Source organism: Cucurbita maxima, unplaced genomic scaffold, assembly GCF_002738345.1.
Source record: "Cucurbita maxima cultivar Rimu unplaced genomic scaffold, Cmax_1.0 Cma_Scf00007, whole genome shotgun sequence".
NCBI classification, from domain to species: Eukaryota; Viridiplantae; Streptophyta; class Magnoliopsida; order Cucurbitales; family Cucurbitaceae; genus Cucurbita; species Cucurbita maxima.
The window spans coordinates 4628834-4653261 of record NW_019272023.1 but is presented as its reverse complement, the minus strand read 5'-3'; the positions used below and the strand labels follow the sequence as shown (position 1 = coordinate 4653261).

At 34.9% G+C, this 24428-nt stretch overlaps 2 protein-coding genes across 7 annotated transcripts; one reads left to right on the top strand and one right to left on the bottom strand.

The window, feature by feature from the left end:
* Window positions 1–516: 516 nt before the first annotated feature.
* On the bottom strand, window positions 517–8923 carry LOC111482464 (ABC transporter C family member 14-like). Of its 4 annotated transcripts, none has more exons than XM_023128253.1 (12): window positions 8814–8923; window positions 4241–6409; window positions 3693–4013; window positions 3536–3622; window positions 2815–3435; window positions 2562–2726; window positions 2197–2491; window positions 1896–2110; window positions 1507–1812; window positions 1367–1430; window positions 1024–1263; window positions 845–945 (listed from the first exon to the last, which is right to left on the bottom strand). In XM_023128253.1, exons 2-12 carry the CDS (start codon window positions 6332–6334, stop codon window positions 845–847), a joined length of 4509 nt encoding a protein of 1502 aa, XP_022984021.1. In that variant the 5' UTR covers window positions 6335–6409; window positions 8814–8923. The 4 variants fall into 4 exon arrangements, with proteins under 4 accessions (XP_022984020.1, XP_022984021.1, XP_022984022.1 ...); XM_023128254.1 differs by lacking the exon at window positions 8814–8923 and adding an exon at window positions 7351–7681; XM_023128255.1 differs by lacking the exon at window positions 8814–8923 and adding an exon at window positions 6546–6718.
* Window positions 7786–23435, top strand: LOC111482463 (translocase of chloroplast 159, chloroplastic-like). 3 transcript variants are annotated; one of them, XM_023128251.1, is made up of 2 exons: window positions 7786–7798; window positions 19263–23435. In XM_023128251.1, the coding sequence occupies exon 2, from the start codon at window positions 19292–19294 to the stop codon at window positions 23258–23260; it is 3969 nt and encodes a 1322-aa protein (XP_022984019.1). In that variant the 5' UTR covers window positions 7786–7798; window positions 19263–19291; the 3' UTR covers window positions 23261–23435. The 3 variants fall into 3 exon arrangements, with proteins under 3 accessions (XP_022984019.1, XP_022984018.1, XP_022984016.1); XM_023128250.1 differs by lacking the exon at window positions 7786–7798 and adding an exon at window positions 17862–19258 and having other exon boundaries at window positions 19469–23435; XM_023128248.1 differs by lacking the exon at window positions 7786–7798 and having other exon boundaries at window positions 17862–23435.
* Window positions 23436–24428: the final 993 nt, after the last annotated feature.

The window sequence follows — 24428 nt, the reverse complement described above, 5'->3', positions numbered from 1 at the left end:
AAACGTGACTGAATTGGTCTCGGTCACTTTTCGGGGGGACGGAATGGAAGAGGGGAGAAGATTCTCGAACAAGGAAAAGGATCCAATGACTTTAAAGAATTGAACGAGGAGCTGTATGAGGTGAAAATCTCATGTACGGTTTTGTCGAGTGGCAGTAAGGGTGACTTATCTGTCAACTTTTCCATTATCACCCCCAAAAAACCAAACTCGGCCTTATGTAAAGTTGTCATTGCAAATCAAATGAGGAAGTGGGGTTTCCAAATGCAGATGGGCACGTCCAACGTAATAACCTACCCGTGGAAGGGAACAACAATCAAAACTCGTTGTTTATACCCTATACGTTGATGAGAAAATGGAGAAAATCTCTTCGTCTGGGGCTCACAATTGCTTAACTAATTCGTGAGGTCATAGCTTTTCAAAGCGATTATTAGTTGTTGGTCAAAGAGGATGATCGACATTGTAAATAAGACACTACTCATTTTGGAGACTAATTCTATGCCAATTATTGCATTTATGTCGAGGATGCACGTTTGACCGAGCAAGAATTTTTCATATTTTTCAATTTCTTTTCCACTAATTTATTGGAAATCCAATAATAAGCAATTAGTTGACAAAACCTACTAAATTTGCTCCAAAAGAAACAGAGCCAAATGCTCCCAAGAGACTGATTGAAGATTGAAAGTGAAGGGTTCCTATATCTTTGCCCCATATTGGGATGCACAGCCTTCCTATCATAATTTTCTTCTCATCAAAAACAAAACCCGACCTCAAGTTGCCAATGCCAACCCATTGCTGCTCGAGACACGACGTTGAGAAGCCGAACAACTTGCAAAACGGTGCACGCTTAAAGGTCTAACGAGCGGTTGGCATACTCCTGAACCAATGCCCCAAAAAGTGTTGCTCTTTGAAGCAACTGAGAAGGCCTATCAAATTCTTTTGCTTTACCTATTGAATATGAATAAAATGGAGTTAGTTTGTTATTCTAGGTGCCCGAGCAAATCGTGTCGCGTTAAGAAAACTTGCCTGCGTCGATCACTAAAACTCGGTTACAATCCATGACTGTGGGAATTCTATGAGCTATGCTTATGATCGTGCACGATCTGAAGTCCTCTCGAATGATATTTTGAATCAAAGCGTCGGTTTTCGAGTCGACTGATGCGGTTGCTTCGTCCATGAATAGAATCTTACTACGCTTTAGCATGATCCTTCCAAGGCAGAGAAGCTGCCTTTGCCCCACACTCCAGTTTTCTCCATTATCAACAACTGTTTGAGATTGGCAACAAATGATTACTTCATAGATTTCACAAGGGAGAAGCCATCATCATAAACTTAGGACAAAGAGAAGATGAGATTATGAGATAACCACCTGGAGAATCGAGTTTTTCGGGCTTAGAAGCCACGACATCTTTAAGTTGGCATCGATCCAAGCTCTGAAACAGTGATAACATTCGAGTAATGTGACATTCTTAAAACAATGGACAAAGCATATAAAGAAACGATTTTTACCTTCCATATCTCATCATCAGAATACAAGCCAATCGGGTCGATATTGCTTCTAACCGTCCCCTCGAAAAGAACCGGCTCCTGAGGAATGATCCCAAGTCGAGATCTTAGATCATGAAGTCCCAATGTAGCTATATCAATGCCATCAATAATAACTTTCCCTGCTGAAGGTTCAACCAGTCTGAACAACACTTGGACCAGAGTTGATTTGCCACTCCCGGTTCGACCAACGACACCGATCTTTTCTCCTCCGTTGATACTTAAAGTAAGACCCTTAAGGACCAGAGGCGTGTTCGGCCGATATCGAACCTGTCACTCATAAAAAAATGAACTGAAATGGCAGAAAGAAAGCATGATCTTATGAAGAACATGTAGATATCTCAAAAACTAACCTGCAAATTTTTTAGATCAATATTGCCACGGTATGGCCAATTTGAGGGAGGAAGAGAGTCTTTAATTTTCCATGCAGCTTCTGGTGGTATGACAGAAAATTGCTTCACCCTCTCAACAGAAACCATTTTGTTTTCAATGAAGCAGCTCATATAAATGGCCCAGAACATGACAGAGTTCAAAGACAATCCATATGACAAAGTCAAACCAACATTTTCTGCAATAAGTAATGTCAGTGTTAGTTAGCAACAACAATCCGACAACATTACCTATTTTTCTACGAAGAAGAACAATTCACAGTACCAGGTTTGATAATGGAGCTAGGTAGTAAGATCAAGAACATTGCTGAAATGCAGAACACTATACTTCCAAGCAATTCCAAACGGAATCCCAACCACTCATTTGATCCATTATTGTGGAAATCCATACGCAAATTATTGTTTACTCTTCTAATGTTTTCTCCACAAAACTGATCTTGTTTTCTAAAAGACCGAATGGTCATAACTCCTTGTATGCTTTCTGAGAAGTGATGAATTACAGGCGCTTTAGTTATCGAGTCGAGACGTGTCAATTCGCGAGATGTTGCAAGGTAGTATCCCTGTAAAATGAAACTAAATTAGAGCACGAGGTTGAGAAACGAAACAAAATATGCATCAGGATATCCTTACCCGGTACCAAACGTTGAGAAATAGAAGTGGAATCACAAGGAAAACTGTAGGCCAAGCATATTGACATGTGACAATGAAGATACTGAGCACTGTAATGTACATTGCAGTAGCAATGGTTATGAAGAAGGGGATGAACAAATCAATGTTGGTTTGATCATTTGAAGCCTAAATGAAAACATGAGATAATAAAGATTAGGAGGGACATAATAAGTAGAATTGGATCGAAAGACTGGTTCATGGTGGGAAAACTTACTCGACTTAGTATTCTTCCGGATGGCGTGGTGTCGAAAAACGACATGGGGGCGTGCAAGATACTAGTAAGAATTTGTGAAAAGAAAATCTGGGATGTCTTGAGCCCTATGAGTACAAAAGAAAGTGATCTTGTTAACACCAACACCACTGAAATGGCAGCGATTGCAGCGTATACCGAAAGGAACAACGAAGGGTCGAACGTCGCAGCGCGCTCGGCTGAAGTTTCGTATGCTAACCAATAATCACCAGCCATCAAAGAAGCTTGCCACACTAGTGAGAGTAACAAGGCCACTATAGCTCCCCACCAGCCATAAGCCTCAGTGCAATAAAGCTTATACACCTCCAAGCTAACACTCCCAGTTTCCCTCTCCTCATCTTTAATGAGTTTTGATGAACCCTTTTCGGCCTGTGGTTGATCCAAATGGCTGTTTTCACCATTGGTTTCCCTATGCAGCGACGGCGAATGAGGAGGTTTAGGAGACGAAACTTCGAGCGTAGGATTGCAGCTATCCACAATTTCCATGGAGGACTCATGAGCTGCTACTAATGCCCCAAACTCCATACCATTCTCTACTAGTTCATTGTATTTTCCAGATTGAACGATCGTCCCATCTTTCATTACCTATCATACAAATCATCAAAAAAGAATCAAAGAAATGTCATCTAATTGATAAACCAAAACTAAATGAATAAAGATGGTGTTCAAGTCTTCAAGAACGTACAAAGATTGAATCAACATTGTGCAAGAAATCAACTTGATGAGTAACAAGTATCACGGTCTTGCCTTTGAGAGCTCCCCTTACACATTCCTGAAGATTCGAAGTTACAGATCAGTTGAGAAATTGATATTGATGGGAGGAAAAAAGCCAACATTTGTACCTTGTAAATTTCAGAGCCAGTATGAGCATCAACCGCACTAAATACGTCGTCAAGAAGATAGATATCACAGTCCTGATAGACAGCTCGGGCGAGTTGTATCCTCTGCTTCTGCCCGCCGCTGAGGTTAATGCCGCGCTCACCAATCTCGGTCTGATCTCCATACTCCATCATTTCTAAGTCTTTTTCTAAGCAACAAATCCTGATAACTTCCCTGTATTTCTCTCTGTCCATATGCAAACCAAATAAGATATTGTCCTCAATGGTGCCATTTTGAATCCATGATCCTTGAGCAACATAAGCCGTTGTTCCACAAACATGAACCTGTTGTGAAGTTTGCAACAATAAGATATTGAAAAGTAATCATTTGTGTGTTTGAGTGTGTTTAAATGTAAAGTAGTGATCATTGGTCGGTCGGGGTTGGTTTAGGGATAAAGCCAGCATGGACAACCGACATGTCGTTGGTTCCGATCGATTTCGAGATGAAATCTTGGACTGCTAGCTTATCGAACAGTTAAGTTCACAAAACTTTCTATGAGAAGAAACTATACCTTTCCTGACAGTTTATGCATCTCACCAAGAATTGCAGCCAAAATAGATGATTTTCCTGATCCCACAGTCCCAACCACAGCTGCAAGTTCTCCCTTTTGAATCTTCAAGTTTATATCATTCAAAACGACTTCACCATTCGCATCGTCGTCCCAACTAAATCGGCCATTATTGACCACAACAGCAACATTCCCATGACATCCCTCAGTTCTTTCAATTGAATCTTCAACCAACTCTTTGCTCAACATGAACTGATCCAACCTCCCAAGTGAGACCATCGCTTGTGAAAGCGATATCATCGACTGAGGGAACGTTCGGATCGGCTCCTGCAACAACTTAAAGATAGTTGTCATTGTAAACACTGTCCCGGCATCGAGTTTGACACCTAACAGTAACGCAGCCCCAAAGGTGAGAGTTGATACAACTATTGGCGTACTCCACATGACTATGATATTAGCAAACATTGAATACATGAATTTAGTTAGCCATCCAAATTCTGAATCACGAAAAGCTTGAATTCTATCATTGAAATGCTCCTCCCATGCTTGAAACTTGATCACCCTCATGTAATTCAGCATCTCATTCGTTGCCTTCATTCGTAAATCACGATTCATCATTACATTGAATTGAAACTTGTTGTTTCGACGCGAGCCCAGCACGACGAATATAAGAACACCGATAAGTGCAAGCAGTGTTACAAGTGTAGCAAGGCCTAGATAAGCACTGAGAAGTGTCATACCAACACCAACTTGTAATGGCATCAACCATACAGCGTGCAATTGTAGCATCATATCAGAGAGCTGTTGGGTATCAACAGCCATGTAATTCACAATCTGACCAACCCCATGATCCTGTCTAGAAGATGATGATAGCCTCAAGCCCTTCTTATACAAAGAAGTAATTAGAGTGCATCGAATGAGCATACCAATCTTTTGAGAGTTGAAATTAAAGTGATGAGTGGTAAGAACTTCAAAAAACTTGGCAGCTAGAAGAATCAGTACAAGATAGTATCCTTCATTAGGAGAGCTACTTTTTCCAGCAGTGAAATCTACAAAACGTTGAATAAGAACAGGCCCCACGTACATGACACAAGTACGCACAATAGCAAGGACGGCTGTAAACGCAATTTCCTTCCAAAAGCAACGAAGCAACGTAGTTCGAACCGGGTGAGTCGACTTTTCATGAGGTTTAGGCCATTTTGATTCAAAGAGAGCTGACATTTCCTCAGCTCTATGCTGAGGTGAAAGAGTTGGAACTTGTTCTAGTTGGAGAGGGGCTTTGTAACCCATAGATAACAAGGGATTCATCCATAGCCAAAAGGCCCTCGATGTGAAAGATGCTGAAGCAAATAAAGACACATTCGATTTACTCGAAACTGACTCGATCGTGTCACTGTGTCCATCGAATTCTGCCTTTTCTGATACACCCACCATAACCCCTGTTGATCCTTTCATGGCAACAAATAGAAGAACAGCTGATAATGGAAATGAAGCTATGGAAACTATATCATCCAAAGTCAAATTGAGTTCATCAGTTGTTCTAGAAGAGACCAAACGCATAATTGCTGACGCCATATACAAGGAAATTATAATGAAGTTCATAACCCAGTAAATTCGAAGTGTAAGTGGATGCTTAGCAGCTACAAATCTTCTTTCATGGATTATTAAGATAGCAATCACTCCATGAGTCAATGCCTGAACCAACCAGAACGCCCCGTTCGCAATCCTCCATTTCGATTGATCACTTGAGAAAAATGTCAAGATACTTAGAACAAGGTAGCAGAAGGATAACAGGCTAGACACAATTAGAGAGAGTTTAAACAAGATGGTGGTCGTTATAGGAGGTCTACTGCTACCCATGAGAGGTTTGCTTACATCAGAGTCCATCCGATCACCCGACCGGAGTCTAGAAAACTTATGCAATGCAAAAGCTATGAGAAACAGCAAGAACAGGACATCAATGGAGGATAACAAAACCCTTTGAGGACAAGGTGAAAGAAAAATGAACCGTGACCATTGGAATATAGATCCAAGAGCCTGATCCTCAGAGGATTGAATCATGGAGCAAGAAGGTGAACTTAACCAAGAGGAAGCCATGGCTAAAATTTCTAAGCACAAAACACTATATGCTCATCTTCTACTTGGGAACTGTCCAGTTATTTCTCTAATTCCCTGAAAAGTAAAAAGCAAAAAAATCAAAATCAGTTCATAATGACAGCCCTTGCTCTGCTGGACCAAACAAAGACTTTTTAAGCAATGAAAAGAGCCAAATCAACTGTAAACATGTGGAAAAGACAAGTTGTCATACAAATAAGAGGGGATATGGGGCCATCGATCTTGACAGATCTGAGGCAAATTCTAGAGCAAAATGATGGTCTGAGCTATTACACCAAGTTCATCTTCACATAAACAACAAATTTTATGGACAAAATCTTCCAGAAGAGGATAAAGATGGAGGTTTATTCCATCTTTATAATGGTTGATACTGTCTCCAAAAAGGAAATATGCCAAATGAAAGCAGAAAATATTGGATTGAACTTATTCCTTCATGCTATGCTCTTAAAAGGGCAAATGTATACGTCAAGAACATTATCTGAAATTGAAGAACTATCTTAAACGGTGCATTTGGGCGATAAAAACACAGCAAAATACGATATAACCAAGGAAAGATTCACCAAACACCATATACAAAAAAAGGCAACAAAGAACATGAAAAGACCGGTAGATTTGTTTTACACTCAAACAGGGTAGTGAGAGAAAAAAAAGTGGCTTATTGACTTTAAAAAAAGGTTAAAAAAGTAGAACCAGAGTCCATTTGAGGGAGGGGTTCCTTATAAACCATGGGTTCCAAGCAAAACCCAAATGAATTTAATGTAAAAGCTGTCGTTAAAACTCGTCTACAGCTCATTTTGGAACTCGAAACCTGAACACGAAAGAATGGGAGGAAAATGGTGATGTTCCTTGAAAACAGAGTGTCTAAGCAAAACCCATGTGATAAAAAATGAAATGATTCGTTGAAACAGGGTTGCAGTGCAGATCATTATCCATAAAAAAGGAACAGCTCTGTAAAACCAGAGGTTACAAGAAAAACCAACAGGATTTTAGGGGAAAACCTGAAGATGAATGAAGTGAAAGAAATGGAGAGCTATCTTCAAAAAACCAGAGGTTCAAAAGCAAAATCCCAAACGAAGAAGAAGCGAATGAGCGGCTAAAACTTGCCCGTAGTCCGTAGCCACTCTATGGAGTTTATCAGAATGGGTATTTAAGGAAGAGAGAGAGAGAGAGAGAGAGAGATGGCAGGATCCTAAAAGATGTGCAGGGCATGACAGCGCCTCAGCAAGCTATGAATTTGACTGGACATGGACTGGCTTGATTCTTGTGAAGCATCAAAAGCCAATAACCATCTACCTCCAACAAGTCGCAATTGGCGACCCAAGAAATCATCCTCCAGTTTACTAACAGCAATTTTATTTATTTATTAAAATTGTATTAAATATAATTTAATACATAAAATACTAATTAATTTTAAAATTCATTAATTAAATGGAGGAGAAGAAGTAGGTGAAAGAAATTCAACATATTTTATTTTTTAATTACAAATTAAAATATATATTAATAATATCAAAATTCACCTAATCTTTTTCTCTCTTTTTTTAATTTATATTTTAAAAGGGTATTTTGTTTGTTTTTGAAAAGTTAAAAGGGTAAAATTGGAAGCTTAAGAAAAAAAACATTTTTTTATTATGTTTTTAAAAAAAATCAAAAAACATATTTTTAACTACTAATGATAAATATTTTTTTTTCTAATTTTACAAGTCAATTTTTTTTATAATACCTATATTAAAAAAATAGATAAATAATCATGATAACAGCTCGCAAATAATGGATAAATAATTTTGAGTATATTTACAACTTTTGAATTAATTATAGATTAATATTAGGTATTAAAAGATAAAAAGGTTGATTTAAATCAATTTTAACCTATGTATTTTGTACTTTACATATTTTTTATTATTTATTTTTTAAAAATTAAATCTCATAAATAATACTGAGATGAATATCATAATAGAAAAAAACATAAAATTAAAATTAAAAAAAAATGACATTAAATTGTGTTTTTATTACCTTAAAAGACGACAGTTTTAAGGTCATTCTCCAAGTTATTAATAATGTTCGTTGCCATGTACTTGTTTTTATGATTGAAAATTAGTACTTTCTTTAAGTAATACTTTAAACCAATTAATTTCACTTTTTACCCTTCACAGTAATATTTAATTTTTTTCCATATGTATTAGTAAAAGCAATCACTTAATTATGTCTACCTAAAAGAAATAATAATAATAATAATAATAATAAGCTAACATAAATAAATTAAATAAATAAAAAACAGGATTAAATTAGAAATCTTTTTTATTTTCTGATTGAATGGAAAGATTAATCTTCCAAAAAATATAAATTTTATTGATTAAACTATTTTCGTATTTACCATAAGTCAGATATACCCTTGTTTGGAGGAGATTTAATCGAAGAAAGAGAGAAAAAAAGGGTAAAAAGGGAATAAAGACAGGGAATTTACCTTGAAAGTTACAGAGAATCCATTAATGGAGGAATCTGGTGCAGAAGAGAGAGAGAGAGAGAGAGAGAGAGAGAGAGAGGAAGGGTTTTAAAAATGGATGAGAGAAGGAAGAAGAAGGTGAATTAGAATTTTGTTGCTTGGAGAAGAATTCGGCGAATATTTGGAATTTTATAATATTTTATTTTATTTTATTCATTTTCTTCTTTTTTCAATTATTTTATTTCGGTTGTTTGGTAGATAAGAAAAGTTTTGGCGATGAATTTTCCCGATGTGGTTGATAAGATGAGTGGTTCGCAGCCGCCCGTCAAGCCTGCCTTTAATTAGTTTTCTTTTCTTTTCTTTTTAATTTTTATAGTACAATAAATAATATAAATTTGATTTTAAATTTTAATACCATATTTTAGATATCAATTTGAATTGAAACTCCTGCTTCAATTACTCGATATGAAATTGACCCCTCTATTTTATTCAACCATATAATGATTTATTGTTTATATTATCGATTAATAATTGATGTGAAATGACCGGTTCATTAAAGATTAATTGACTAAAATAAGAAAATGTGACCAACTTACTCTATTATGTCTAATTCATTTCATAATATATGTTCATAATTAAATCCATCTACCCTTATAAACAAACATTATTATATTGTCCTACCCAAATTTCTCTTTCCACTTTCAAAACGTTTCTCATTTGATTATTAATTCTTTAAAATTTAGGACCATTGATCGAAAATATTAATTTTAAATATATTTTTGCCACCTCACCCATTAAACTTTTATGGGCGTATGATATTAACACGATCAATAAAACAACCTAAAAAAATTGCGAGAAGAGTTGGAGGTAAGTCTAGTATTTTATGGTATTAATTTAATTACTTAAGGGAGGAGTAGAAATTTGAACATCTGACCTAAAATATATGTCTTAATTAATTATCGAAAGTTAGTGAGCTCTCCTCTAAGTATAATATTTTAATGAGATCAATTAAAATAATATTATGTTATATACAAAGCGTAACAAAGTAAGGTAGAAATAAAATTTAAAAAATAATAATAAATCACATGGCTTCCATGTGTATTTGGCGGGTTGCCACGAGGAGGAAATATGGGTCCCCAAAATTTAAAAACCATGCAAATAAATAAATAATCTATTTGAATATAAATCAATACCAAACTTTATATTAGGGTTACTATGAAGGAACTTTATGATATAATAAAGCATGTGATATGACATATATGTGACAATTTCATTTTCAAACCAAGGTAGATGATAAAATAACTTTTTATTTTGGATGTGAGAGTTATATTATTAAAATGGAGTGTTACCCTTTTAATTTGGCATTTTTAATGGGTTTGAATGAATTATTGGTGGCATTTCAAAACAGTGTTTTGGAAGCGTTTATGATTTTGTCTCTTGAAAGCTTCCTTGAAGTATTTACGGTTAAAAGTTACTTTTCAGAATGATGACATTACATATAATAGCACGCTTAAGTCGCCTTTATAGTAAATCATGGGACATTTTTAGTTAATTGAAGTAGACTTAATTTTGGCAAATAGTCACACGACCTCTTCAAGCTTTTACTCGGTTTGATTGACCTCAAATTTGACCAACTTTCGTATATTTATACAGTTGTGTATCAAAACTCATGTTGAAACTTTGATTTGTTAGGTTATGGATCGAGGCACTACCAAACTCTTTTCGAACCTATCACTAACACTCTTATCTACCTGAGTTTATTTATTTTTAAAAAAATATTTCTTTTAAATAATTATTTTATTACCTAATTTAAAATTTTCCATATACTTTCATTAAAAAATAGTAACACGTCGTACAAATACAACATAATGTTGAACTTAATTTCAATATTACAATATAATCTTCTACACTTATAAAAGTGAATGGTGAGGGACAGAGACGAGAACGAGAAATACATTTTCCGTCTACGACTCTATTTAACAAATATAAAGAAATCTCGGAAATTCGATTAAATAAATTTATGTATTAGTTCAGATTTGAATTATTGTGGGCCAATCACAAAACAGAACAAAATCACTAGAAAGTTGGGTTCATAGAACGTAAGGGATGACCTCAGCTACCCAACATTAGTTCATAATAAATTAAACAACATTCCCTAACCTTACGTCTCAACTTCACGGTCTCTCTTCCTCTCTTAGTGTCTCAATATACTAAGTGATGTAAGATCTCACGATCCACCTCTTCTTAGTGTCTCAATATACTCGTTCCTCTCTCCAATTAACTTAGACATTTGATTTAAATGCTATAAAGATATTCTTTTAAGAACACAATTATTGAAGTGAAATAATCAACTTTAAAGGTTGACTTTTAGACCCTTTTTAAATGTCATTATTTTCAAATAAATTTACCTGCTACAATAATACCTCACTATTATTCCTAACTATTCCAGTCTCTATCACTAATTGAATTTCTACAATTATAAGAGAATCCCCATTTAAGGATAATAAATGAAGATAATTTTTACGAGACGTACTTTTAGAAAGATTTATAAGACTGTACTTTTAGAAAAATGACAAATCAATTTATACGAACTATTTTATAAAATTGGTATCTCTATGGCCTACTTAATAATGGCAACATTACATATGTCAACAAGTAGTGGGAATGGAGATAGTTTATGTCCAGTGAGATTTTACTCTCTCACTAAGATCATGAATAAAAATGACACTAAAATGATCGACTTGTTTGTAATAATTATATCTACGAACACAACTTATTTTACGATTCATCTAAGTGTAGTTTTAGACCTCTAATAAAGTAATTTATAGTTAAATATAAAAATTTTATTGGTTAAATAGATTAATCAATTGATTTGTATTGAAATGTTTAATTTTATTTATACAAATTTGAAAAAAAAAATTATTATATATATATAATTGTTTTTTTGATATTTGTGCCAAGCCAATCTAAACCGTCCATTATTTTCTACTTCCAGAAATTTTGGTAAATTTGATTTATTTTCTTTTTTTAATAAATAAAAAACGCTTGGTTGGTAGTAGCATTGGCCAATAATGTGACACGTCCTCATCAATTTGAACACGCGTAACATTTTAACGTTGAATGATCAAATTTTTATATCTTCACTTAGTGTAATAATAAAATATCATAAAATAAATATATAGTAGAGACTGTAAAAATTCGTGTTTGATAATTATTTTTTTTATTTTTATTGGGAAAAAAATATATATATATATAAAACTTATTTGGTAATTAAATATTGTTTCATGGTCTCCATAATTTTAAATTTCACGTGAAAGTTAGAATTCCTAAAATTTGGTAATTATATGAATTAGATATAAATTGATTTAGTTTTAAATTGGTGCTTAAAAAATATTATATTTTTCTTATTTATTTATTTATTTAATTAATTATTCATAAAGTTTAGATGAATAATGTTATTAACTTAATTCCTTCGTCTTTTAAAGGGAAAACAACAGCAAAAAAACAAAACAAGGAATCTTTATAAAAAATAAAAAAAAATAAAACAAAATAAATTTAATTTTCTTGAAAGTATACAATTTTGTCTCACATTAAGATATTCTTCTACATTTGTGATATTATATTATTAAAAAAAAATGTATTATTCATTATTTTACTCTCTCCAGATCTCATAATCAGTGAATTATTTTATTTTATAAATTTGACACGAGCCTAATAATAGGCATGTAACTTTATTTTTATTTTTTATTTTACTAAAAAAATAATAAAAATATCTTAAACCGCATATTTGTCGTCTACCCTCCAAAAGTTTTATCAATATTTTTTTAATTTAAAAAAAAGATTCTTTAATTTAAAAAAAATTCGTTAATACTTTTCAATAATTTTTTAAAAGCTTGAAATTACTCGAATTGTTATGATATATAAAAAATATCTATCAAAATTTAAAAATAGTATATTCATATCATTTATTTTTATATAAAAAAATTAAAAAATTTGATCATAAAACACTACTAAAATCTTTTTCAGGGTCTTCATAATTCTACCCGTCATTCTCGTGTCACAATTTTGTCTTTACCTAAAAAAAACATTTAAAAAAAGAGAATGGATGTTAATAGTTTCTAGCATTGTTGCTCACTAAGGGATCTTTGTCTCCAATGAATTAAGATAAGATAAGAACGTGAGATTTTAATTTGTCGCGTAATTAATTTCAGATTTTTGTCGATTACATCGCGAAATCAAACGTTAAACCACACCCATAAATTTTATTTAATTTAATATTGTCAATTCATGTGATGTGGTTGAAATAAAATAAAAGAACTCTTTTTGTTTTTATTATTCCTTACCTGTTACTCTTATTTAATAGTTTGAATTAAATGTGACAGAATATGAATTTAATTCAATCATATTCATTCGTATGTTTAATAAAAGAAAACAATATATATATATATATATATATAATATAAAAGGATTGAACTTCATTTTCGTAGCAAAGGTGTTTTGGGAGAAGCTTCTAGAGAATCAAAGAGCCATTTCCAGCTCACGGTGGTAGTTTTTTTTTGTAATGCTCCATGTTCAAAATTGGGATATAATTGTGTTACCTACTCTTCTCTTTTTAAGACTAACACGAGTCATTCTAGTATGTTTTTTTTTTTAAGAATGAAGACTATCCACACAGAACACGAGTCATTTTAACATGTTATCCTTACTCACATGCATTCCAAGAAAATTTATAAGAGGTCATCCACCAACACGAATCATTTTAGCATGTTGTCCTTACTCATGCATTTCAGGAAAAATTATAAGAGATCCCCCAACATAAAATTGTCTCAAGGAAAACATGTTGAATTATTTATTTTCTATGATTAAACCACCAAAAAATGAAAGGGCACTTTATTGGTATAGGTCGTAACGCTCATTTCCTTTAAATATTTTTTAGTTATCTTATCCTCAAAATCACTCTCATTTAGATCTAGTATCGGTTCATTAATGTATTTTCTTTTCGCTCAGTATCGGTTCTTTTAATATAGTACTAAAAAACATGGAAAGCCTTTTTTAAGGAAAAAAGTTACATTTCCTTTTCTGGTAAAAAAATTAGAATAAAAATGGTTTTTACTACAAGTATTATGGTAACTTTATATTCTTTTTCCTTTTATAAATTCTACAAATATTTGTTGTACCACATCTTGTCAAAGAATATTACTCGTTAGTCCAACCAATGTTCCACGTCATCATTTAAGTAGCAATATTAATATCATGCAATTTTATTATCTTTTTGAAATGTAAATTTAATTTATTAATTTTAAAAGAAAATTTTATACCAAAATAATGGGAGTACGAGCTAAAAAAAAGTTGATACTATTTGGAAAAAAATAAAAAAAAACAACAAAAATAAAAAAGTAAACTTTAATTTGCATTCCATTTAAAAAAATAAATAGTTTTTGGATACCGTCCTTCAAAACACTTGATAAAGTAAATAGGTTCGAGTTTTTTTGACCACTTTCCAAAATATTAGATAAGTTTCTACTTTTTTTTCTCATCGATTAGACACTTCCACGTATTTAAAAGATATTTATAATTTTTAGAATTGAATTACATTTTTTAAATTTAATTTAAATAAAGTATTTTTAGAAGGTCATTTTATAGGGTTTTTTAAGTGCCTTATATTAAAGACCGTTAATTCTAAGTTGACTAACTTAGTAGAAACTCATAAATTTATAAATAAAGAATGTTAAATTTGAAATATATATAAATCAGATATAAGGGGAGAGAATTTTGGATTTAAATGTTTTCTCATTATTTAAAAAGTTGTACGATGTGCCAACAAAGCTACCTATCAATTATTTTCTCCCTTTAAAATTTTGGAAAATTTTATTATTACTTTTTGGCTTTTTTAATAATAAAAAGTTACTGTCATGATACCACAGCTGAATTCACTTTAGTTGGGTAGATCGAATGGTCCATACTGTGACACGTAATTCTTAATTTTCAATTTTTTTTATATTCAATAAGAATTTATAATTTCTTTCGAATCATATTTTAAAATATAAATATTCTAACTTATTTATTATATTTATTTTTAGATAAAGATTCATAAAGTAATATTTCTATTCATATTTTTTTTTACAAAATTGGAAACAACTAAAGCTTCTTGTCGAGAGGGAAAAAATAGTTTTATTTTTTATTATTTTTATTATTATTTTTTTTATAATTATGTTTTTTTTTTATAAATATAATTCATTTTAAATTTTGCAAAAAAGAAGTTGTAATCTATAGCTCCGAATTTTAAGTATGTTATAAGAAAAAACTATTTATTAATATTTATAGATTTATTTAAAATAAGTGAGAACTTTAATGAAGCCACTCATGTAGGGCAAGGGCAAAATGAGGCACCTTTGTACCCTGTATCTTTGAGTTTGAAAGGGACCCAATTGTAATTTAGCATGTGACAAATCTCATTAATAAAAAGAGCCTCCTCCCGACTTTGTCGATTCATTTAGGTTCGTCTTAAATGTAAAGTTCTTGACCTTGTGTCAACTTGTTTTAATCATGGGGTTCGTTCTTCTAGTTCAGGTAATTCAATTGGACATTTATTTTCCCTCTTTATAACATATATTGTCCGCTTTAGTCTATTACATATTGTCGTCAACCTCACATTTTTAAATGCGCTCCTAAAGAGAGATTTTCATACCCTTATAAGAAATGTTTCGTTCTACCCTCCAATCAATATGGGATCTCACACCACTCTCTAGCCGTTCTTATGAAGTATAACAATCATAATCTCGGAAGTCAACCCTTGCACTTGCTAACTGTTAATATACTCATGTGGATTCTTATTGATTTAGATATGTTCACTGCTAGAAAATAGATAGAAATTCTATAAAAGTCTTTACACCGACAAACTAATAAAGTAATATTTGATATCATATGCATTAAGAATGTAACTTTGTATCTACCAACTATTTTGATATAAATGCAGACCTCAATCGAGATACTTCATTCATAAAGGTTAATTAGCGACTCTCTAATAGCCCACACATTATATAAGCATACGAGGAGTGATTTAGTGCTCCGAACAGCTGTTACGATATGATGTAAGTTTTTGTCAATCTAGACGAATTTATTGCTAGAAGTTAGCATAACAACATAAATGTCATATGTCAGGCACGTGACAGCACGTACTAGCTAAATAATATAAATTAAAAAAAAAATAGAAAAAAACAAATTAGTTCAATACCAGATATGTGGTAGGACATTGAAAATAACAAAATAAAACAGTACCAAACTTAAATATTGGCCAAGTCAAAAATGGTGGCATGGAAAAAGTTTTAACTATATTTTAGATTGAATTAAATATTTTAATCTAATAATAAATTGGATTAAAAACATCAAAATATTGACCAAAATATTTGTGATATATTTTATAATTAGATGTCTGATAATGATACGAGTCGGTCTTTTTTCCTATAATATTAGCAATACATCGACACAAATTCATACATAAATCATATTTATTTTAAGAAGTATAAACTTTTTTTTTTTAGTGTCTTTCTTATATTTGTTAAGAACGGTCAATATATATCAATAAATTTGAGTTATCGATAATATTAATATATTTCATCCTTGCTAATATATATAGATATGTGATGTTTCAAGCCTAGGATTCGAACTAGGATTTTGAATGTAGGATTTGACATTCTTTTGTATCTCCATGACATAACCACGTTACCAAGTTGTCTTAAAGTGCTTATAAGAGTGAGGATTACCATCCCGAAAACTAACTCGGGTCATTTTAATATATTTTTTTCTCATTAACATGCTTTTTTTTTAAGGATTAATTATTCTAACTTTCCATTCATTTAAACATCTTATCTTTTAACTGTGGTAAATTACCATAGGAAGGTAAACAAAATGAAATTACTAGTTATTTGGGCTGAAAGCCCATATCAATTGGTCTTGGTGGTGAACACTGCATGCCGGCCCAATTTGATTAGTGGGCTTTGCATCCAACCCAATTCACTTGTAACACCTCAACATAATTTTTAAAGACAAATTTCTTTAAATTAATAAATAATTGAACTTTTAATCGCATCTTAAAAATAAAAACAAAAAATTTAAAATTAATTTTTTTAGTTTTTAAAACTTATTTAATTTCCGAAAACAAAGTATTATAAGCTTAATTTTCAATAAAAAAAAAAAAAAAAATCAGATAATTGAATAAAGTCTTAATCTTTAAATAAAAAACAAAGTTTTACTCTTTTAAATGAAGTCGGTATATGGGCCAGAAGAATTGGGGTTGGGTCCAAAATCCTTAGACGTGTCTGGGGTGTACGTGTGCGGCCGAGTGTGCCATTGGTTCAACTGGCGGTCTGACTAGGCCGGTCGAGACTTCTCTGAATCGTTCATCTTCCTCGCCGAGTCTCTATTCAGTGTGTTCTTTTTTTACCACGATGGCGGCTCCTCTTGCAGTGTCAAGCAGCGGTGGAAAACAATGGGGGACTAGGAAAGACGAGCATCAAACAGCGCCGACAGCCTCGAGCAAAAAAAACACATAAGCTCAAGGGAACATTATCATTGGATTAAGGTGAATGAAATTAAATAGTAGGAATCAATCATTATATAGAACAACATGTGACGCAAAGATAAGAAAAGTTGGTTGATAAGACACAGGTCGTGAACATTAATGATTAAATTATAAGCTCAAAAGTGCTGAACTTTAAAATATTAATTATCGAGATAGGACACATACGATTTACGAGTTAGCTAAGTAAGTCAAACTCGAAGGAACTAAAAAGATGTGAATCAAACATTTGAATTATAATAGGATTGAGATCGGAGTCCTATGAATTCGATATTAAGATAAAAAAAATATATATATATATATATTAGAATGGGGATGAGGTATTAAATGAAAATTAGATTATAAGGACCAAAATAAAATAATATTTAAGTATTTTGTATAACTAAAAAAGAAAAAAAAAAGCTGAAAAAGCGGAAGTTGGGACTAAAATAGTATTTAACAGGAAAAAGAAAAAGAAAAAGAAAAAGAAAAAATATATATATTGTTGGTCGAGTGAAAAGCCCCCGTAGAAGCGCTGTGAGAGATAGAGAGTTCTTCCCATCACAATAAAACCTTATCTTTCACCATTGTTCTATCTCTCTTTCGGAGCACTCTCCGGCTCTCAGGGGGGACAATTTCCTGTCAAACACAGGACTGTTGTGGATTAATTTTCCCCAACGGAGCTCCATTGAATTCTTTCATTCTCCATTTTCAATTTCACAACACACACACACAACTCGCCTCGATGGAATCGAAGGACTTATCTCAAGAACCGTCGCTGCAGAACTCTGCATTCTCAGGTTCTTCTTCGACTTACTCCTCGTCTTTTTCGTCTTCTTCCGTTGATTCCAATGTCGATATGCCCTCCCGAGAAATGGAGGTTAGTGAAATTAAAACTAGTGTTGGTGGCGATGGGGATGGTAGTGATGGTGGTGGCTCGGAAACTGAAGGCTTTCTGAGTGGGGAAGAGGAATTTGAATCTGCTTTTGATAGACCTATTGTGGAGTATCCAGAGGAAGAATCCTTCGGAAATTCCATCAAAGGGGGTGATAGTGGTCGTTCTTTTGTGAGTTGTTCGGAATTTTCGGCTTCCGGAAGTGTTAGGCCAACTGCGAAGATTTCTGTTGATAGTGACGTCGAGGAGGAGGATGATGGGCTCCAGGTGGATGAAAGCCTGGGGAGGAATGAGGAAATTGATGATAAAGTGGATGGAGAAGATTTTGTTGATAGTAAGGGTAATGAAATTGAGATTCCAGTTGAAAAGGAGGAGACTCTCGTATCTGGCGGAAATGCGGATGTGAGTGATGTGGTGAATGAAGGGGATGCTAGTCAAGTTTACGAAAGAACGTTTGAGTTGTCGGGGAACACAAAGGAGAGTGACGTGCCTGAAAGTTCAATAGCTGAGGATGTTGGCTCTGTGTTCGAGGAAACTGCTAATGGTGAGAAGCAGGTGTCAGAGGAGGATGAATTGAATGATGTGACAGTTGAACAGCGACAAAATGAGGCTTCAAAAGGAGGAAAAGAAGCAGAGTTGAATAAAGAAAGTCCGATGACTGAGAAGCAGGCTGATGAAGGAATTGGCTTAAATGAGAAGGTGGTTGCTGAGATTGTAGAACAATTAAAAGAACAGGAATCTCCTGGTTCTTCTTCTGATGACAAAGCTGATTTGGGAGACAAAGCAAGCTCTAAGCTTTCAAAACTAGCAGATGGTAAACAAGAAGCAGAAACGGAAAAAGGAAGTCTCATGGCTGAGAACCAAGCAGACGGGGAGGTCGAATTGAATGACAAGGTGGCTGCTGAAGACGGAGAGCAGTTAAAAAATTTGGAAACTGGTTCTCCTGTTGACGATAAACCTGTTCTGGGCGATGACGAAATCTCCAAGTTTATAAAACTAGCAGATGGGGGACAAGTAGAAATCGATAAAGGAAGTCCTGTGGTTGAGATGCAAGCAGATGGGATTATATTGAATGACATGGAGGATGCTGAAGATGGAGAACAGTTACCCAAATTGGAATCTGGTTCTTCTGTTGACAGTAAAGACGACCAGGATGATCAAGCAAACTCCAAAGTTGCAGAGCTAGAAAACTCTTACTTTTTAGAATTAGCAGATGGGGAAGAAGAAGCAGAAATGGATAAAGGAAGTTCTGTGGCTGAGATGCAAGCAGATAGGAAGATTATATTGAATGAGATGGAGAATGCTGAAGATGGAAAACGGTTACCCAAATTGGAATCTGGTTCTTCTGTTGACAGTAAAGACGACCAGGATGATCAAGCAAACTCCAAGGTTGCAGAGCTAGAAAACTCTGAGTTTTTAGAACTAGCAGATGAGGGAGAAGAAGCAGAAATGGATAAAGGAAGTTCTGTGGCTATGATGCAAGCAGATAGGAAGACTATATTGAATGAGATGGAGGATGCTGAAGATGGAGAACAGTTACCCAAATTGGAATCTGGTTCTTCTGTTGACAGTAAGGCTGACCAGGATGATCAAGCAAACTCCAAGGTTGCAGAGCTAGAAAACTCCAAGTTTTTAGAAGTAGCAGATGGGGGAAAAGAAGCAGAAGTGGATAAAGGAAGTCCTGTGGCAGAGATTCAAGCAGATGGGGAGATATTGAATGACAAGGAGGATGCTGAAGATGGAGAACAGTTTCCCAAATTGGAACCTGGTTCTTCTGTTGACAGCAAAGCTGACCAGGATGATCAAGCAAACTCCAAGGTTGCAGAGCTAGCAGATGAATTTACTGATTCAGTTTTAGATAACAAAATCTTGCATGAAAGTTCATTGGTATCAGTAACAGCTGCTGTCGGTAATCCGGAGGAAATAAAGGATGTAGGAAATAGGGAGACTGCGGATTTGGAAAATGGAGCTGCCAAATTGGATAATGGGTTTGATAATGTTGGGCATGAAACGGATGATTCTGTTGACCTTAATTCTTTGGTTTCGAACCCTGAGATTGACAATAACATGCTGGAAGTCAGTATTGCAGTTGCAGCAGAAGAAGCTGTGTCTCATGGAGACAGAGAAATTGTGGCTTCTGATATTGCGAAAAATGAAAATCTTGCGGCTATGGATGTAGAAGATCAGCAGCCTGATGAACAAGACTCTAAATATGATTCTAAAATAAGAGAGGATTTGCCTGGTAAAGTTGAACCTAAACCATCTCAGGAGGCTAGGTCTTTGGTTAAAGAAAGCATCCCTGATAATGCTTCAGTGATAGATAGTGGAATTTCTGATGTTCCCGAGGCACTTAAACCAGTTTTGAATGAAGTAGATGGGGCAAAGCATCCTTTAGATGAAGAGGGTGATATTGAGGGTTCCGTTACAGATGGAGAGACTGAAGGTGAGATATTTGGTAGTTCTGAAGCTGCTAGAGAATTCATGGAGGAGTTGGAAAGAGCCTCAGGAGCTGGTTTCCATTCTGGTGCAGAGAGTTCTATTGATCAATCACAGAGAATAGATGGTCAGATTGTCACAGACTCGGATGAAGCAGACACGGACGATGAAGGTGATGGAAAGGAGTTGTTTGATTCTGCTGCTTTGGCAGCACTTCTGAAAGCAGCTAGAGATGCTGGCTCAGATGGTGGCCCTATCACTGTGACATCGCAGGATGGCTCCCGGCTTTTTTCCATTGAACGTCCTGCTGGTCTTGGCTCCTCGCTTGTAACTGGAAAAAATGCTTCCCGCCCAAGCCGCCCTCTCTCTTTTACCCCAGCAAATCCTAGAGTGGGGGATGATTCTGAAAATAAATTGAGCGAAGAGGAGAAAAGTAAACTACAAAAGTTACAGCAGAAAAGGGTGAACTTTTTAAGGCTTGTTCAGAGACTAGGTGTTTCTCCGGATGATTCATTAGTCGCACAGGTTTTATATCGTTTTGGGCTTGTAGCTGGTAGGTCTACTGGTCAGCTATTTAGCTTTGATAATGCAAAAAATACTGCTATGCAGCTTGAAGCGGAAGGAAAGGAAGATTTGGACTTCTCATTGAACATACTTGTTCTTGGGAAATCGGGTGTAGGAAAGAGTGCAACTATAAATTCAATTTTTGGGGAAGATAAAACTCCAATCAATGCATTTGGGCCTGGTACAACTTCGGTGAAAGAAATTATTGGGACAGTAGAAGGTGTTAAGATCAGGATTTTTGATTCACCTGGTCTTAGATCCTCGTCATCTGAGCGTCGTATCAACCACAGAATTTTATCCTCAATTAAGAATGTAATGAAAAAATTTCCTCCTGATATTGTTCTTTATGTGGACCGGCTGGATAACCAAACCAGAGATCTTAATGATCTTCTGTTGTTAAGATCAGTATCCAGCTATCTTGGTTCTTCCGTCTGGAAAAATGCCATTATTACTCTTACTCATGCTGCCTCTGCTCCACCTGATGGTCCATCTGGTTCCCCTTTGGGTTATGAGGTGTTTGTTGCTCAACGGTCTCATGTTCTTCAGCAAACTGTTGCTCAAGCTGTTGGTGATCTGCGCATTCTAAATCCAACTTTAATGAATCCTGTTTCTCTTGTTGAAAACCATCCTTCTTGTAGGAAGAATAGAGATGGCCAGAAGGTGCTTCCTAATGGTCAAAGCTGGAGGCCTCAGTTATTACTTTTATGTTTCTCTATTAAAGTCCTGGCCGAAGTGGGAAATCTTTCAAAAGCTCCAGAGACATTTGACCACAGGAAGCTTTTTGGTCTCCGTAGCCGTTCACCTCCTCTTCCATATTTATTGTCTGGTTTGTTGCAATCCCGCACACACCCAAAGCTACCATCAGATCAAAATGGTGATAATGGTGATTCTGATATTGATTTGGCCGAATTGTATGATTCTGATCAAGAAGAGGAGGAAGATGAGTATGACCAGCTCCCTCCGTTCAAGCCTCTCAGAAAATCTCAGGTTTCTAAGCTCAGCAAAGAGCAAAGGAAGGCATACTTTGAGGAATATGATTATCGGGTGAAGCTGCTCCAGAAAAAGCAGTGGAAAGAGGAATTAAAAAGGATGAGAGATATGAAGAAGGGTCAACAACCTACTGTAGATGATTATGGCTACATGGGGGAAGATGACCAGGAAAATGGTGGTCCAGCTGCGGTGCAGGTTCCTTTACCTGACATGGCCCTCCCTCCTTCTTTTGATGGTGATAATCCAGCTTACAGATTCCGATTCTTGGAGCCAACGTCTCAGTTCCTGGCGAGGCCAGTCTTGGACACCCACGGTTGGGATCATGACTGTGGATATGATGGTGTGAATCTTGAACACAGTATGGCCATTGTTAGTCGATTTCCTGCTGCTGTTGCTGTTCAAATTACCAAGGACAAAAAAGAATTCAATATCCACTTAGATTCCTCGATTTCTGCCAAGCATGGAGAGAATGGTTCTACCATGGCAGGTTTTGACATTCAAAATATTGGAAGGCAACTTGCATACATCCTTAGAGGAGAGACGAAATTCAAAAATTTCAGAAAAAACAAAACAGCTGCTGGGGTATCAGTGACATTCTTGGGAGAGAATGTGTGCCCAGGATTTAAAGTTGAAGATCAGATTACACTTGGGAAGCGTGTTGTACTGGTTGGTAGCACTGGCACTGTCCGATCACAGGGCGATTCTGCATTCGGGGCCAATCTGGAAATGCGGCTGAGGGAGGCCGACTTTCCAATCGGACAAGATCAATCATCACTTGGTTTATCTCTTGTAAAATGGAGAGGAGACACGGCTTTGGGGGCAAACTTTCAGTCACAGTTTTCTGTTGGACGAAGTTACAAAATGGCAGTACGTGCAGGAATCAACAACAAACTAAGTGGACAGATCTCTGTCAAAACAAGCAGCTCTGACCAACTTCAGATTGCTCTTCTGGCTCTCCTTCCTGTTGCCAGGGCTATTTACAACAGCCTACGTCCTGGAGTTGCCGAACATTACTCAGCCTATTAGGTTATGTTTCATCTTTCTATATCTTTCTGTTCATTCCTGTCGGCATTGCACTGTAGGTTATAGATTGAGCACTTTCTGTTTTATTATTTGTGCTGAATAAGTAAGATTCTATTGATCTATAAATTTGAATCTTCGTTTTCATGTTGTTTGATTCCATTTCGTATTATCCAATTTTGAGAAGAAAGCAAGGTGTATTGTCCCATCCTTTGTAGCTTGTAGTAATAATCTGTTTCTGACCAGGTCTAGAGTTAGATTATTTACATAATTGAGATTGATTATTGCTTGCTTGTCAATGGCACGTAGGTCCTTAACCCTTTGAGATATCGCTGTAGGTGTATTTTTTTGACTGAAATGTTTGGGGGATTTCACATGCTTTAGATGTTCTGGAATATTGAAAACTTCAAATCCTTCTTCTAGAGCCCACTCTTAGCGACTCTTGAAGTTCAAAAGAAGCTTGACGTTCTTATTTTCTTATATGGATTGAAGTCAAAACTGCATGAATTGAAAAATTAAGCCTTGGATCTGGTCTTGTCATTTACACAAAACTCTATGAACTGTTATTTGTGTATTGTCTTGTGTAAACCAACATGCTTTGCCTTCTCGCTAGTGTTGACCCTTTAACCTGCAACATCTTGCACTATTCTTGGAGAATGTGTTCTAAAACATTATTTTTATGTTTTTCATGTTGTTTGTTTTCTTTCATGTTCTTTTACGTGTTCTTTTACATGAATTTGTGAGTTCCCACGTTGGTTGGAGAGGGAACCGAAGCATTACATATTAAGAGTGTGGAAATCTCTTTCTAACATACACGTTTTAAAAACTGAGGCTGACGACAATTTGTGACGGGTCAAAGCGGACAATATTTGTTAGCAATGGACTTGGTTTATTATAAATGGTATCAAAGCCAAACATTGGGCAGTGTGTCAGCGACGACGTTGGACCTCTAAGGGAGGTGGATTTTGAAATCTCACATCGAAGGAAATGAAACATTGCTTATAAAGGTGTGAAAATCTATCTATAGTATGACAATGTAGCGATAGATTGAGTTTTTTTACTATGTGTTTTGAGTAATATGGGAACGGGGAAGTACTTAGATATCTATTGTATTGTTTTCATCCGTGCAAGGAGGAGGGTGATCCTTTTTGAATATTAAGTATTAGGTAGCTTG